General features: G+C 42.0%; 2 protein-coding genes across 2 annotated transcripts; one reads left to right on the top strand and one right to left on the bottom strand.

Moving 5' to 3' along the window:
- Positions 1-703: 703 nt before the first annotated feature.
- Positions 704-6,373, bottom strand: ALG2 (ALG2 alpha-1,3/1,6-mannosyltransferase). The gene is made up of 2 exons (XM_033237983.1): positions 5,770-6,373; positions 704-3,093 (listed from the first exon to the last, which is right to left on the bottom strand). Exons 1-2 carry the CDS (start codon positions 6,115-6,117, stop codon positions 2,191-2,193), a joined length of 1,251 nt encoding a protein of 416 aa, XP_033093874.1. The 5' UTR covers positions 6,118-6,373; the 3' UTR covers positions 704-2,190.
- Positions 6,374-6,441: 68 nt separating this feature from the next.
- Positions 6,442-14,695, top strand: SEC61B (SEC61 translocon subunit beta). Its single transcript, XM_033237984.1, has 4 exons — positions 6,442-6,588; positions 6,768-6,865; positions 12,126-12,227; positions 14,417-14,695. Exons 1-4 carry the CDS (start codon positions 6,586-6,588, stop codon positions 14,502-14,504), a joined length of 291 nt encoding a protein of 96 aa, XP_033093875.1. The 5' UTR covers positions 6,442-6,585; the 3' UTR covers positions 14,505-14,695.
- The last annotated feature ends 1,700 nt before the right edge of the window (positions 14,696-16,395 follow it).

The raw sequence follows: 16,395 nt of genomic DNA, 5'->3' as shown, positions 1-16,395 counted from the left end.
AATGATAAAGGGGTTGGACTTTGGAATCAGAGGGCCTTGAGATTCTGTCCATGCTTCAAGGCCATGGAACACAGGCAAGTTGCTTAACTACATTCACCTAAAAGGGAAGAACACCTACACCTCAGTGAATTGTTGTGCAGTAAGCATCTGCTATGTATGTATCTCCTATCATGCCCTGCACAAAGTAATTACCAGAATGACTGTGGATAAGGCCCCAACAATTCACCTTTAATGTTCCATGCTTCTATTTTCCCTAACTTCAGCTTAGTTTTGGAAGCTGTGAACACCTCTTAAGGGCAAAGTTCCATTCTAGGGTCCAGGAACCAGGAACTAATGGGCAGAAGCTGGAAGCTCATGGCAGGCAGGACTCTATCCCCCCCCAGACCCGTGAAATCTTACTGTTACTCACTCGGGCTTAGGACAATGAAGTGAAGCTAAAATCAGGGTCCATGGATCCATGTAGTCCATTTGGAAGGATCTGCATAAAAATGGTCAAATATGCAAATGTTTAGTGCTGCTTAGTAAGGTAAGCACCATGTTATAGGTCACAGTGTGGCCAAATCTATCTGTGCTAAACTCCAAGATAAGAGCCACCAGACTTCCTGGAAAGGCTCCATTTCTCAGAAACACATGAACCAAATCATACCTTCTGTACTGCATGGTAAACTTTCTCGATGCCAAAGAAAATGGAATGCGACAGAACTTTTAATCCCATAAAAGACTCAATATATTTGGCACCCTCATTTTATAGTACTCCTTTTTGGTACAGAATCATTTTGCCAAAATACTCCTGTGACACAGATGCACATGATAAACTGTAAAATGCAATTTCACCCATTGAAGAGCCCCAAAAGAACAATATGGTAGTGTAGCATGAACCAACACGCAACTTCTAATTTTCAATATCCCCAAATTGCAAAATACTAATAGCTAATATATATACTACATGCCAAGTATTAAGTACTTTGTAATTATGATCACAATCTGTTATAACTGCACTATGAGGAAAGCAGAACAGTACAATTATCTCACTTTGCAGATGAAACAGCTGAGGTACAGAGATTAATTTACTCAAAATCATATAGGCTATGAGGCTCTCAAGTCTAGCTTTTAAGAGTGATAAATGTGGAGCCTTTGGCTAGTAAGCTTTGCTACTCTTGGAAATGAATTTAGCCTTAGAAGTATGTTGAAAACTACTATTTATAATTTGCTGTTACACCAACAGGTAAACAGTGAACTGTAAGTTAGTGTCATGAAAAGATCAGTGTCATGAAAAGGCTAGAGTATATGGAGGAGGAAGATCACTTCTGGTTTGGGAAGTGGCCAGAGAGTCAAAGAAAGCTTTGCAGCAGTGGCATTTGAGCTAGGCCTTGGAAGATAAAAAAACATTTGTGTCCTGTACTTAGTAGGAGCTTGGTCAAGACAACATAAATATTAACAAAACTAATGACCTAGATGATATTAAGAAATAAGCCCTAAACGAGGTGCACAACACATGTGTGACAATATTCTTTCTCCAGTATCCACTTTACCCTAGTGTGCTATTCCAGTTTGGTTGTCATATCCATGTTCATAACAATACCAAAATAGATTATGGAGACCAAAATCTAATATTGTTTCTTTTTCATGATAAACATCTTTTATTAAATCTCAGTGTGCAAAAATACAAATTATCTTAAAAAAATACAGAGCACTCTCGCTACGGATCTGAGCAAAGACATGACGAACAAAAATTCCCTAACAGATGACAGTGAACACTTCAGTGGATTGATTCTGGGAACTACAGTAGCCCTGTTCTCATTATACTATGAAGCCAAATTAATCAACTTTGATAATGATACACACTTAAACTATCAAAACCAATTAAGGCACAGTATCATTCAAAATTTATAGACAAAAGAGCAATAATCCTACGAAAATATAATTACTCTGCTGAACATGGAATTATACATTTGTAACTTAACACTGGCAAAATTTGGAATGATTATAGCATAAGAGATTGTTTTTCTGAAAAGTGGACAAGGATGTGTGGTATATAGGAAAGTGGCTCAGATTCAAGACTCAAGTTTATTTTTTAAAAGATCTCTTCTGCATTAGATTCTAGGTTTCTTTTTTGGTTTCAAAACTGGGTCCACAATCCGTAAAAATGACATTAATGAACACAGCATAAAGATCTTAAAAAGAATCTGATTATACCAGCAGTTTGGTAACATATTGGTAGAGCTGTTCTGTAAATGCTTCAGGGGAAAATTTTTCCTTCACCCTGGCTCTTCCAGCCAGGCCCATGGTGGCTTTTAAGGAAGGTTCATGGATGAACTTTTCTATTGCTTCTGAGAAGTGCACCGGGTCAGGCTCACACAGAAACCCTGTGACACTGTGGTCAATGGACTCCAAGGGTCCACCTGAATTAACAGCAATGACTGGGCACTGCATGTACATGGCTTCCAGAGGGACAATGCCAAAGTGCTCATTGCTTGGTGTGTAAAGCACACACGTGCAGCTGTGGAGGAGGGAGATTTTCTGTTTGTCTGAGAAAGACCTCAAGAAGGTCACATACTGGCCAAGGTCAGACTGTTGGACCATTTTCTTCAATTCCTGGTAATGTTCCACATTCTCCAGGACTCTCTCGTCATAACCACCTGCCACGATCAGATGAACCCTCTCCCAATCTTGGGATGTCAATCTTCCACGCAGCTGTACTAGGGCTTCCAATGCCAAAGTCAGATTTTTCTTCCTTTCGTATCTGTTGATAGAGAGCAGCAGGAATTTTTTCCCCTTGGGGACTAGGTCATCAAGCTTTTCAGGAACAACTGAGTCAAAACTGGTGACATTTAGAGATGGATAGAGGACATCAGGGTCTATGTGAGACAGGGACTTGAATGTTTTCTTAAAAACAGCAGCTGTAAACTGGCTGTTGACTAAGATGCAGTCTGCCATGCCTGTGGTGTATTCCTCTATCCAGTCAATCGGGGCCCTGTATAGCCGTTTAAGAAAAGAATCTCTCTTGGTGAGAAGCAGATCTGGGAAGTGACAGTAAAACAGGATCTTCTTCCGCCGTCTAGCCAGCCTGAACACTGGAATACAGGCGGACACCTAGCCAAAGCAAAAATCAACAGCAGATAAAGTGGTCAACTCAACTTCAACCAAACCAAAAACACAGATACCCACCCTGCATGCTAGTCTGTGGATTCCTCATAGGCAATGTCTACTTCTGTTTTGTTCCCCAAGACTCTCAGCCAGTACCATATGCCTAGTGTAGAGAAGGCTAGAGACGTTTGCTAGATGTGTGCTAAATATTTAAAGCTTCAAGTCCAGTGGTTTCCTCTTGAATAGTGCTGTCTAATAGAAATCTAGTAATATTAAAAATGTTTTCAAGGGTGAAATTAATTTTAACATATTTTTACCCAAAACATTATCATTTCAAAATGTAATCAATATTAAACAGTATTAATGAGATACTTTATATATACATATATTTCATGTTAAATCTTCAAAATCAGTTTGTATTTTAACTTTTGCGCATCTCAGTTTAGACTAGCCACATTTCAAGTGCTCAACAGCTACATGTGGCTAGTGGCTACCATATTGAACAGTGACGCTCTAGATCTTTCTCCTCCTAAGGAAATGAATGAATGAACTACAGTAGTTGAGAGCACAAGCTCTAGATTCAAGACTGCCAGGGTTTGAATCTCAGCTCTACTAATTGTGTGGCCATGATCAAGTAATTTATCCCACTCTGGGCCTTAGTTTCCTCTTCTGTAACATGGTGACAATTATAGTTCAAAAAACCCATATAATTTTTGTGATGACTAAATGCACTGATATATGCAAAACACAAGGAGTTTAGCACACAGTATGTACTCAATAAATATTAAAGCTAGTCATCTTTGAGCATGAACTACATGCTGGCATTACTACAGACTTTCTTGTTGGGTAATTTTTATAAGTCATTTTAGTCTCAGCTAACTTAACACCTGAAGAAGGTAACTTTAGGCATAACGTGCAATTTATTCAAAGCCACTTAATTAAAGCAGTAGATAACAGAACTTGAATCCAGGATGCCTGTTTCCAAGTCAATATTTTTCCTCTACCCACTATAGTCTCAGCTGCCTCATGCCTACTGACACATGCAGGATGCTTGGTAAATGTCCATATTACTTAAAAAGAAAGCTTCCATGCAAACAAGGATGATGAAAAGTAACTCAGGAGTCATAATTAAAGAAACACAAATACAAATGTGATGCCATTTGCACCTATCAGTTTGGCAAAGATTAAAATGGTTAATTTTAATATCCAAGGCAGACAAAAGCATGGATCATACATTGTTGGGCAGTAAAGTGACAGGCCTCTTTGGTAGATAAACTTGGCAGTAGCTGTTGATATTTAAAATTAACAAGTTTTAGACACACCAACTTTAGGAATTTCCTCAAAGGACGTATTTGCAGAAGTACAAAAAAATAAAAAAAAGAAGTAAAAGGATGTTCATTACAACACTGATCTATTCACAAAAAAACTAGTCACAGCATTAGTGTCCTTTAAGAAGAATGTTTAATTATGACACACTTAAACAAAAGTGGATTTTCTGGCCACTATGAAGAATGAAGTGAATCTCTAATATTGATACATAAGAATGTCTCGGCTGGGCACGGTGGCTCATGCCTGTAATCCCAGCACTTTGGGAGGCCGAAGTGGGCGGATCACGAGGTAAGGAGTTCGAGACCCGTCTGGCCAACATGGTGAAACCCCATCTCTACTAAAAATAGAAAAAAATTAGCCGGGCATGGGGCGCGCGCCTGTAATCCCAGCTACTCCGGAGAAGGAGGTTGCAGTGAGCCAAGATCGTGCCACTGCACTCCAGCCTGGGAGACAGAGCGACTCTGTCTCTAAATAAATAAATAAATAAATTTTTGTTGAAAAAGAAGGAAGATGCCTAAGAGTAGGTATGTCATAATACCAATTATGTACTAATAAGAAGATATGCCTATGAAAAGACACAGGCTGGTGTCACCACAACTTCTGAAAAAATACAAGAGAAACTTAACGGTGGCTATCTTCAGGGAGTAGAATAGGATGGGGCTTTTAGGTTACATCCTTCTATACTACTGAATTTTTAGTCGAGTAAATGTTACTTTTTAAAGTCATCTTTTTTAGGATGGGAAAAATGCATAAAGGAAAGAGTCGAGAATAGCTACAGGGCAGATCCAGGTGGACATTATTGACCAAGGTAAAAAGCTTGAACTTTTCTCCAAAAACCAATGGGGAGCCATGTACAAGTTTTAATAGGAGTATGATATATTCAGCTTGGCCTTTTTAACACATGACACTGCTGAGGACGGTGTGGCCTGGCTGCGAACACAAGGACAGCAGGATGCAAATGGCCTGAAAGGAGAGTCAACAAAAATAACATAAGAGGTAAGACAACACGCGAGTTACTCATTAGTAAAAGGTGACTGAAGCTGACTTCGAATAACAACAGCGTTTCTCACAGCGACCCCAAGGACTATCTGCATCCAAATCACCCGATGACCGAGTTAAAATGCAGATTTCTGGGCCCCACCTCATGGCTCCTGGTCCAGGAATCTGCAACTTAAAAAAATCTCTAACACTAAAGTTAGGGAACCACAGGCTCGCTCCCAGCCCTGACTTCTCCAGGTCAGTTCCGATCTTTCCGAATCGCAGACAGGGAAGGTCCTCTCTCAGGAGTCATGCCTGCGGCCGCCCTCCACAGCGAGGTCCGCACTCGCGCGGCCGGCCCCGCGGCCGCCTCACCTGGTCGCACACTACCACGTCGAACTCCTCGTCGGCGAGGAACAGCACGTAGAGCGCCAGGAAGACCATGCGCACGTAGGCGCAGACGGCGGCGCCGCGGCCGCCCCAGCCCAGGCCGCGCGGCAGCCAGTCTCCGGCACAGTGCACCGGTAGCTCGCGGCTCTCGGCGAAGCAGTGGGCCGGGTCGTAGTGCGCTGTCCAGATCTTCACGTTACACCCGCGCGCCTGCAGCGCCAACGCTGCGTCCAACACCAGACGCTCAGCGCCTCCCACGCCGAGGTCTGGGTGCAGGAACAGCACCGACGGCTTGGGAACCACGTCCCGTTGCCGGGCCTGCTCCTCCGCCATTGCCCTGGAGAGGCAACTGCTCCCCGCACCCTGAGGGGGGTCTTCTGCACAAGCTCCGCCCCCTAGCTCCCAGCTGGCCACTGCGGGCCGACCCCGCCTTGCCGTACGTGCGTCAGTTAGGCCACATCAGCGCAAATCTGTGAGAGCCTAGTAACTGCCTGAGAAAATAGCTTGTCTGACCCTGGTTATATTTTTCCTTCGGTAGGGATTGGACTCTATGAAGGACGTTGTGATCCAAAGGAAGGAGGTCGGAGGTGTCTACTTCCCACACAGCAGGTAACTAAGTTACCTGTAGCAGACTATCTACAGGCATATCTTGAGACGACCCAGGCGTCCCTGGAGTCAGCGAGGACCTTGCCTGCAAGTCCGGGGGCGGGGCCTGAGCCAGTCTCGACAGCTGCCGGTCCTTCGGCGTCTCCGCAACTTTCCTTCCGTCCGCGTCAGCTCCTTGCCACCCGCATCTCCAGCATGGTATGGGGGCCCTTCCTTGATCTCCGCCTCTTCCAGGAGCCCTGACTCCTCCTGCTTTGCGCCGTGCCTTTTCTCTGCAGCTCCCTTGCTTCCCACAGCCTCGGGTGCGGGTGTCTAGGCCGGGGTTTTGGGGCAGGCCTGCCGCGCTCACCCGTCTGTCTGCTTGTCTCCCTCTACAGCCTGGTCCGACCCCCAGTGGTACTAACGTGGGATCCTCAGGGCGCTCTCCCAGCAAAGCCGTGGCCGCCCGAGCGGCGGGATCCACTGTCCGGCAGAGGTAAGGAACCCTGCAGTTCGTTCGATTGCAGAGTCGGAGATAGGACCCAGGAACTCGCTGGTTCTGGGGTGGAGACCCTAACATATGAAGATTGACAGGGGCAAAATGAGCTGCTAGTGACGTGGCCATGGGAGTAAAGGCCTTTTGGGAGGAAGGCGACATTTTCTTCTCGTTGCTCAGTTTAGGGCACCACTCTTAAAAAAGGAAAGTTAACAAACTGGAATAGAGTCAGAGATAACTTTGAGAAAACCGATGTCATTAAACTGGTGTCTCTGGACCTGAGGTTTGCAGTCATATTTCCATCTGGAGGCCCCATAAGCAATCTGTCCTACAGATAACTCGTCCTACACAAAACTTAGTCTCTTTTCAGCTCAGCTCTCTCACTCTCAATTATATCTCCTTACTTCCATATGGCACTGTTGTACACTCATTTACTCGGAGCCAGAAGCGTCAGCGTTATCTTGGATTTTTCTTATGCTCTCTCTCTATCCAGTCATATGCCAGACTTTAAACTGTACTTGAAAGCCTTCTCATAAGCTCTTTCCTTCTCCTTACTGCCCTGCATTTGCTACTTAACCTTTCTCTTCAGGCTATTTCCTTTCCAATCCATCGTTCACTCTGCTGTTACTCACTCTTCTGCGTAGTTTCTGTTACTTTCTTGTTGCTGAATTAAAAAAAAAAAAAAAAAAAAAAACAGCCGGGGGATACCAAAGCTCTTAGTGGTCATTTCACCCTAACCTTTTTTTTTTTTTTGAGATGGAGTCTCACTCTGTCGCCCAGGCTGGAGATCAGAGGCATGATCTTGGCTCACTGCAACCTCCACCTCCAGAGTTCAAGCGATTCTCCTGCCTCAGCCTCCTGAATAGCTGGGACTACAGGCACATGCCACCACGCCTGGCTAATTTTTTGTATTTTTAGTAGAGATGGGGTTTCACCATGTTAGCCAGGATGGTCTCGATCTCCTGACCTCGTAATCCTCCCACCTCGGCCTCCCAAAGTGCTGGAATTACAGGCTTGAGCCACTGCGCCCGGCCTTCAGCCTAATCTTTCTTTGCTGTCCTATGATCCAGCACTCATGAACTCATTACTGTTTTCTGAATTCACAAACTTTCTTCCTCACCTCAAGGCAAATTTCTATTTATTTTCCAAGACTAAGCTCAGGGGTTATTTTCTCTTGAGGTCTTCTCTGACTGTAAGCAGCAGTAGCTACTAGTTTTCCCTTTTGCTCATGTAACATTTTGTTCATATCATTGTAAGACCAGTGATGTTTCCATGTCTATCTCCTTCATTAGACTTTTAACAGAGAACCTGTTCAAGTCATTTCTGTCCCCAGCACCCACCATAAGGCATGACACAATAAATAATGACTGCAGGAAGGAATCAAGTAACCATCTTGTTTTGGGATTTTTGAAGGAGCTAGTGGGGTTTTATCTAGGGAGGAAAAGATCTTGACTGCTTGCATGGAAACTTCTTAAGGACGTGAAGAGGGATGTGACATTTGTTGACTGCAATAGGTAAATCTAAAACTGATGATTTGAACTTACATGAAATATTTCACATCAGAACAAAGAAATTCTAATAGAACTGTCAGAAATGTAAAATTATCCTGAATGATTGTGAGTTCCCTGTCACTGGGATGTTCAAGAGGAGTGTATCAGGCTGTGGTTTAACTTATATGGGCTTTGAGTGCCGTCCCCTTCCCACCCTGGGTTTCAGAGATTGTTTGTGCAAGAATGGAAAACATGCCCTGTGGGTGCAGTTCCTTGGGAATGGTTCTGCCTAATGAGAATTGGTAATACTGTGGCAGGGAAGTTTGGCCATCCGAGAATCTGTAAAGAAATAAAAGAAAAAGCACATATTTATCAAATGTACATACGATAATGGAATTATTTATTTAATAGTAAAAATGAAATAACTGATGCACAAGTGAAATGGAGAACTTAAACATTTGAAGACAGATGCAGTTTTTAAAGTTGTGGGTGTTGGTGTGTCATCTTTTAGGATTCAGTGTGATAGAGCGAGTGTAACTAGAAAGACCGTGGTTGTATGTATTGAGAGACCTGACAGTGTTTCCTTCCAGAATTTTGGTAGTGATTAAGTATCATTTCATAAGTATAATAAGTATTGGTTGTGTAAGAATATCCTCGCTTTATAAGTCTTAGAGAAAACATTGGAAGTTAATGATTCATAATAGTGCTTTGGATTATGTTGTCTGCAGAGTTGCATTCTCCATGCTTGATGAGGTAATAGATACTACCTTGGAGGAGAAATGTTATTAAATTTAGGCTCAGGCCGGAGTTGGTGTTCTTGCTCTCCTAAATACAATGAAAAGGAACTTGCTGTGAGGAGCAATAATGCTTTATAAACTGTAAAGGTGTGAAGCGCCACATAGTGTTCTAGCAGGATTAATGGGAATCAGGGATATTAAGATGGCGGAATAGCCACCAATGTATAGACATCAAGGTATTGAGGTCTACTACATGCCAAATGCTGTTTCATCTCCAAAGATGGGTCTGTGAACAAGATAGGCAAGGTTTGGATTCATGAACCTTGTATTCCACTGTGGGAGATCAAAAGCAAGGAAAATAAGACAATGTAATTTCAGGCAATAAGGGCTATGAGGATAAAGCTGGGTAGGGGATAGAGAGTGGTGGGGATAGGGTGAAGGTAGGTAGTTGTTTTAGATAGGATGTTCACAGTAGGTAATACCTGAGTAGATACCTGAAAGAAGCAAGAGAGCAAATCACACAATGGTTTGGGGACGAATAGGCTTCCTAGGCAAAAGGAATGGGTAAGTATGAAGATTTTGAGGTCAATAAGCTTGGCTTTGAGGAGCAGACAGAAGCACCATGTTAGAACAAAGTATGTAACTGGTTAGTTATGAAAACCATTGTGTTGAGGTATAGAAGGGAGAGGCAGTTATACAGTGACCAGAAAGAAAGGGTAAAATAGCCCCCAGATACAAATTTGAGAGATTCAAGTGTGCTTTATTAACCTTTACTTAGCTTCCCCTAGGGAGTGGGAGGTATTTTGAGTACACTTTAGTATTTCTAGGGGCCCTGGTTTTCAAATACTCTTCTGTGTTCCATGTGCCAGCAGAAATAAGAAATCTTAAGAGAAGCCAGACTGATTCCTCTGGGGCTCCTGTAATTCCAGGAAACTTTGAAGTCAGGAACTAGAGGTGGGAGATTGTGGAAACAGTAGGAAGTACATGGGTCCAAGTCCTGGCTCAGTCCATGCCTTACTATAATATGTTCACACCGAGTTTATCTTCTAGCTTAAAATCCTTTTCAGTGAACAAGGAAGAAGATTTCAGCTGCATACCCCACAGATGAAATGACGTGTATCTGTGTGTGAAACCTTTTCTAAGGACATGAATTTTTCTGTAAATTCCTGTACAGTTATGTTTTGCCATTTACAATCAGTTTTCCCGTAGAAATGGTCACACAGTGAAGTTTTAAGTTCCCAGGATACCACGTAGTCCATAATTAATGTATCTGAAATACAATCCTTGTAGTACAATAGACACAACTCATGGTTTGACACCGATTGCTTTCAAAGTTCGGGCATGATCACAGCTCTTCCTGTTAGAACCAGGACTGCACTCTCCCACTCCGTCATGTAGCAGGGCAGGCTCCCTGAGCTGTAGACGGTGCTTCCTGCATTCAGAGTGTGGAGTAAAGACCGTGGTTGGGTAAAGTGGGCATGAGGACCAGAATGGGGAGGAAAGCAAGAAGAGATGGTAGGAGTAGGGTTTTCACTTCTGTTCTCTTCCCTATATGCCCTTCCCTTTTTCAAAAATCGAGAATCATCAGCCCATAGATAGTGGAATGAGATTTTGAGGGAGGATATACTGGGATTTGATGCTGAATGGTGCAGGCAGCAATGAGACAGGCTTCCTCTCTCTCCTCCCTACTAGGACTTCTGAGTTGTTGATACATGAGCTGAAGAAGATTGCTTGTGACTTCTTGCCACTTGCCGGTTACCCCCATATTGTATCACTCCAACATGGGAAGCGATGAACAGCCGGGGTTGGGGAAGTACTGCATGGAAGGGTAGTTACTGCGTCAGGTTCCCCGGTGACTGAGGGCTTCTCCCAAAGAGGAGAGAAAGGATTCCTTGGGCCTATTGCTGGTCAGCGGAGTCCTAAGTGCTGCTAGACTACTTCTGTCTGCCAGGGCTGTGTGTATCACATAGTGTATCTTACAAGCCTTGATCCCCTTGTGAGAGACACGTTTTGGTTGGGTGTTCTCTGCATTTTTTTATATTCTACCTCTGTCTGCAAGATCTGTGGTCACTATATTAAAGTAGTGAAAACACAGCCAGGTGCAATGGCTCGCACCTGTAATCCCAGCACTTTGGGAGGCCATAGAGGGCGGATCATGAGGTCAGGAGTTCAAGACCAGCCTGGCCAATATGGTGAAAAGCCGTCTCTACTAAAAATAGAAAAATTAGCTGGGCATGGTGGCGCGTGCCTGTAATCCCAGCTCCTCAGGAGGCTGAGGCAGAAGAATCACTTGAACCCAGGAGGCAGAGGTTGCAGTGAGCCAAGATTGCACTACTGCACTCCAGCTTGGGCGACAGAGTGAAACTCCGTCTCAAAAAAACAAAACAAAACAAAAGAACAAAAAACTAGTGACAACACATAACAAAGTAATTTTTTATAAAGTGCCCCATACTCTATCTTGGGACCTGGACATAATTAAAGCTTAAAGTTTTTGTCTCTTTGCAGTAAATATACTAATTTTAAAATACCTCTTTTAAAGTAGCCATTTTAAGATCAGCTTGTATGGATTCAGGGCATTTTAAAACAGGGATTTATTATGTGGCTTCGTGAAAAATGCATGTGAGGAGAAAGTGAAATGCTTTGTCCATATGAGGCAGCTGGACGTTTTGGGCATGCAGTTGGGCTCCAGGGTCAGAGCCAAGTTCACATCCCAGCTCAGCCACCTGTTGGCTGCAGGGTCTTAGGTACTTTGCTTAACTTTTTCTGAGACCAATTTGCCTCATTTATAAAATGGAAAAATCGTGACTGCCTTTCAGGGTTATTGTATGCGTTGGCATCAGGTAGGCACTTAGTTCATTGTGGTTTTCATGATCAAAGGAGTAAAAGCAGGAATTTGGGTGGAGTCTAGCAAAGAAAGTTTTTTGTTTTTTGTTTTTTTTTGTTCCTTAACAGTATAATAATGGTAGCATATGTTGTAATGCTATTCTAAGAATTTCCAGAAAAGACCATTTGTAACATTTTCCTCTCTTTCAGGAAAAATGCCAGCTGTGGGACAAGGAGTGCAGGCCGCACGACCTCAGCAGGCACCGGGGGGATGTGGCGATTCTACACAGAAGATTCGCCTGGGCTCAAAGTGTACGTCTTAGGAACAGTCCTTGTGTTTCTGTCCAGTGGCAGCAGGGCAGCAGTGGCAGCGCTCTGTCTCTGTCACCAGTGGTGCTTGCCTTGATGAGATTTACTGTACACAACAGCCTCGTTTGTGCCAGGCAGGCTGGGCTTGGTTTGCCTGTTTATCAACCGATTAGGCAGCGTAGGGCCGGGAATGACATCTCTTCATGGAGTGAGGGAAAGGAAGGGAAGTTCTTCATGGAGCTATGTCGAAATAAATAATGAGAACAGAGAGAACTGGAGGGAAAACTGCTTAATTAGATGAAATTGCTCTTCATTTAGTGTTCTTGCCCCATACTGAGAAATAGGAGTAATCATTTGAATAGGAATTGGGTGATTTTTCAAAGTTCTCCTGAAGGCATAAGCTGATATTACAACCTGATGGAGGTTTTCCCATTAGGCTGTGTTACCAGGAGTTCCTTGGCCTCCTTGCCTTTGGTGGGTGGTGAGTAGACTCAGGAGGGTGAACATATAATACCACTTTCCAAGTTGTTAGGCTTTGGAGTGCTCGTTAGGTGATGGGAAATGGGTATCCAGGGACCCCTATCCCCATGCCTTGCTCAGGGTTTCTGGTACTGTGTGACAGATCTCATCCCACAGATTTCTGTTAGGTTCCAGAACACCACTGCTTGCAACTGTTTCCTGACTAAACTTGGTGGATGAGGATTAGAAATAATAACAGCAACTCTCATTTACATAGCACTTAGTACTTTTCAATGTCTGTTGTCTAGTTTGATCTGCCCAGCAATCCAGGGAGGTGAGAGATGTTACCATTTTGTAGATGAGGACCTCAGGTTCAGAGAGGCAAAGTGGCATGCTCAAAGACACACAGCAAGAGGAGGAACCGGATATTCTGATTAAGTCCTAAGCTCTTTGCATATTGTCCATCTGGTTAAAAAAAAAAAGACAAAATTGAATTAATTTGGAGTAGTTTTAATTAATTTAACCAGCATCTTGACTTGGATCACAAATTTAGTTTACAAAACCTTCCCTGGAATTCTTGTTTCCTCTTATATTGGAGACTTATATGATAACATAAGAATATATCTAGGAAGTAATTCTTGGGGTTGGGGATATGTGAGGTGGGGATATCCTGACTGCCAACCTTTTGGTCTTTGGTGGAGGTAGTTTGAGTATTTCAGAGAGAATTTTTTTTTCTCCTTTAGGGATAGGGTTTTGCTCTGTCACCCAGGCTGGAGTGGAGTGGCGTGATCATAGCTCATTGTAGTCTTGAATTCCTGGGCTCAAGTGATCTTCACTCCAGGAGACAAAATTGGATAAATTTGGATTAGTTAATTAGTCCTGAGTAGTTGGGACTACAGGTGTGCACTACCATGCCTGGCTAATTTTTTTGTACAAGGAGGATCTCGCTGTGTTGCCTGGGCTGGTTTCTAACTCCTGGCCTCAGCCTCTCAAGGTGCTGTGATTATAGGCTTGAGACACTGTACCCAGCCTCAGAGAGAACATTTGAAGCCCGTTGCTCTTCAGGGGACTCATTTTAAACCCTTCTCAAGAAGGTTGTCTTTTAATTTTTATGGGTATACAGGTGTATATATTTATGGGTTATGTGAGGTGTTTTGATACAGGCATACAATGTGTAATAATCACATCAGGGTGCATGGGGTATCCATTACCTTAAGCATTTATCCTTTGTGTTATAAACAATCCAGTTATACTGTTAGTTACTTTACGATATACAATTAAATTATTTTTTACTATAGTCACCTTGGTGTGCTAGCAAATACTAGGTCTTATTCAGAAGGTTGTCTTTAAATAAAATTAATTTGAAAAAGAAAAGTTTGATAATTGGTTCATTTGCACTGAAAGACTTTTCTTTTTGTTTGAGAAGACAACAAATACTTGAAATTAATGTCTCCAAGACATCAGATCATTTCATTTGTATATATTTTGATATGTTTCACTAAAAGATAAGGGCTCATCCTTTCTAAACACAATTGCAATGCCATCATCACACGCTCAAAATATCCACAATAATAATTTTAGGAATATTTTTAAATGATATAAATTAATGTTTCTGGATGAACCTTGAGTGCTGCCCACCTTCCCTCTACTTTTCCCCTAGGTAATCTTTAGTATTGCAGATCTAATAATATATTATTACTAAAAGTAAGCATGCTTTCTCTTCTTATTTCTAGTGGCCCTGTTCCAGTATTGGTTATGAGTCTTCTGTTCATCGCTTCTGTATTTATGTTGCACATTTGGGGCAAGTACACTCGTTCGTAGATTCAGTTACATCCATCTGTCATCTGAAGAAGGAGGAAAAAACCCAACATTTCTTGGACCAAAAGTATAGTGACTGTCTGTTCATGAGAGAAATTTTCTGTAAGCTTGCTGTTTTACAGGGGATTTATCAATAATTGATTTTGAGGAATCAGTTTTTTTCTATGGCTAATAAACTTTTTAATTCACTTATACTGAGTCTGATCATTGATGCCTCACTGCTAGGGCCCTTAGTCTTTCTGCCTTTAGATTTGTAAGTAAATATGTAGAAAATATGTCTTGTGAATATTGAGTTTTTTGTTGGATTGACAGTTCCTCACATGACCATGTGGTTATTCAAGTCCAAGATTCTGTAATTCCCCTTGGCTTGTTTTCTTCTAGGTATTTCTGCCCTGGTGATTGTCCTTTTGGGTATTCTGTGGTTATCAAGGAGTGTGTCTCTGACTCCATCAGACAATTCTGTGTCCAAAGGCAGCTGGTACTCAGGAGAACAATCAAACAAGAAACCAGAGATCTTGGATGAAATGTTGTCACAGTCTGTTCTTTTGTCTTTAAGGCCATAGATTATATTTTGCTTCTTCTTTATCACTTCTTAATTTTATGAGTGTAGACCAGGGATTTCCATTCATCTACCTCTTATTGTTAAACCCTTTTTGAGAGAATTCATTTGATAAATTGGATTTCTCAAAATTTGGTAAGACTTATCCAATCAGAGTGAGATACTAGCATTTCTCCACTGAGTCGATATAATTCTAACCAGAAATAAAACAAGTTTCACTTAGCTTATGTTGCCATACTGGGTATAAAGATTCAGTTTCTGGTAGGCCCTAGGAAATGCTAAGAATTGCTGAAAGGTAGCATACTGCAGCCAGAACTCTAAGCCAGAATTTCTGACAAGAGAGGGTATTCCCTGGGAAGTGTCCTAGTTGTCCAACAGAGTCACAAAATGATAAAGAGGTGTATTATCAATAGTTAAGAAAAAACAGATAATTTTAGAAGCATCTTTTTCATACACGAAGCCTATTTTTGAGAAAAAGTCTGAACAGTTAAGCAGTTTCTTAAGTGTTCTTTAAAATCCTAGCTGTAAAGTACTTTTAGATTCAAAGTGTCAAATTTAAATGATGAGAATATGTATCTTTAAAAAAGATTTCCTAGGGAAATATATTGGTAAGTGAGCTCTTGTAAATTCTAACAAATGGCATTTTATTGGGAAAAAATTGATGAGAAACTGGTTTTCTTGGATCCTGTGAGTTGCTTATTACATGAAACAGGTGTCTTCATTTTTGAAATGCAGGGAAAAATGTCTCAATTTCATTTGGAAGAAATTAAAGATGATGGTATCCATAATGGATTTTTTCCCTGATATCGAATTTGATGGTACCAATTATAGCTAAAAATTATGCCTTTAATTTGAAAAAGAAATCTGTCCCTCTGTCCAGAGAGGCCTTTTAGTCTGGGGGAGATGTTGCAGCCACATGGGGGAGCTGTTTGGTTGTGAGGGGTGCATTCTCTTTGCTGCACCCATCTGCCTAGTCATGGTCTCCAGTGGACTACTAGCTGAAAGTCACTGAATTTTCTGAGCTAGTGATTTATAAGATGCTAGTTTCAGTGGCAGAACAGGGAGATGCTTCATTCAGCAGAAGGAAGAAAAGGAAAACGGGGGGGTTGGGCATAAAAGATGTACAACATCTATTATGTAGCTGCTTTGGGCTCTGATGATACGATGCTCATACATAGCTGAGAATCGTAGTGTCCAAGCTATTCCTTTTTTTTGTTTAATTGTAAAATACACATCACAGAATTTACCATCTGAACCGGTTTTAAGTATATAATTCGTTGATATTAAGTACATTCCTATTGTGTAACCATCACCAAACTGAAACTCCACAAATTA

The sequence above is a fragment of the Trachypithecus francoisi genome, unplaced genomic scaffold, assembly GCF_009764315.1.
Source record: "Trachypithecus francoisi isolate TF-2019V2 unplaced genomic scaffold, Tfra_2.0 Lachesis_group16, whole genome shotgun sequence".
NCBI classification, from domain to species: Eukaryota; Metazoa; Chordata; class Mammalia; order Primates; family Cercopithecidae; genus Trachypithecus; species Trachypithecus francoisi.
Note: the sequence above shows the minus strand (reverse complement) of the source record. Positions and strands in the feature narration are given on the sequence as shown.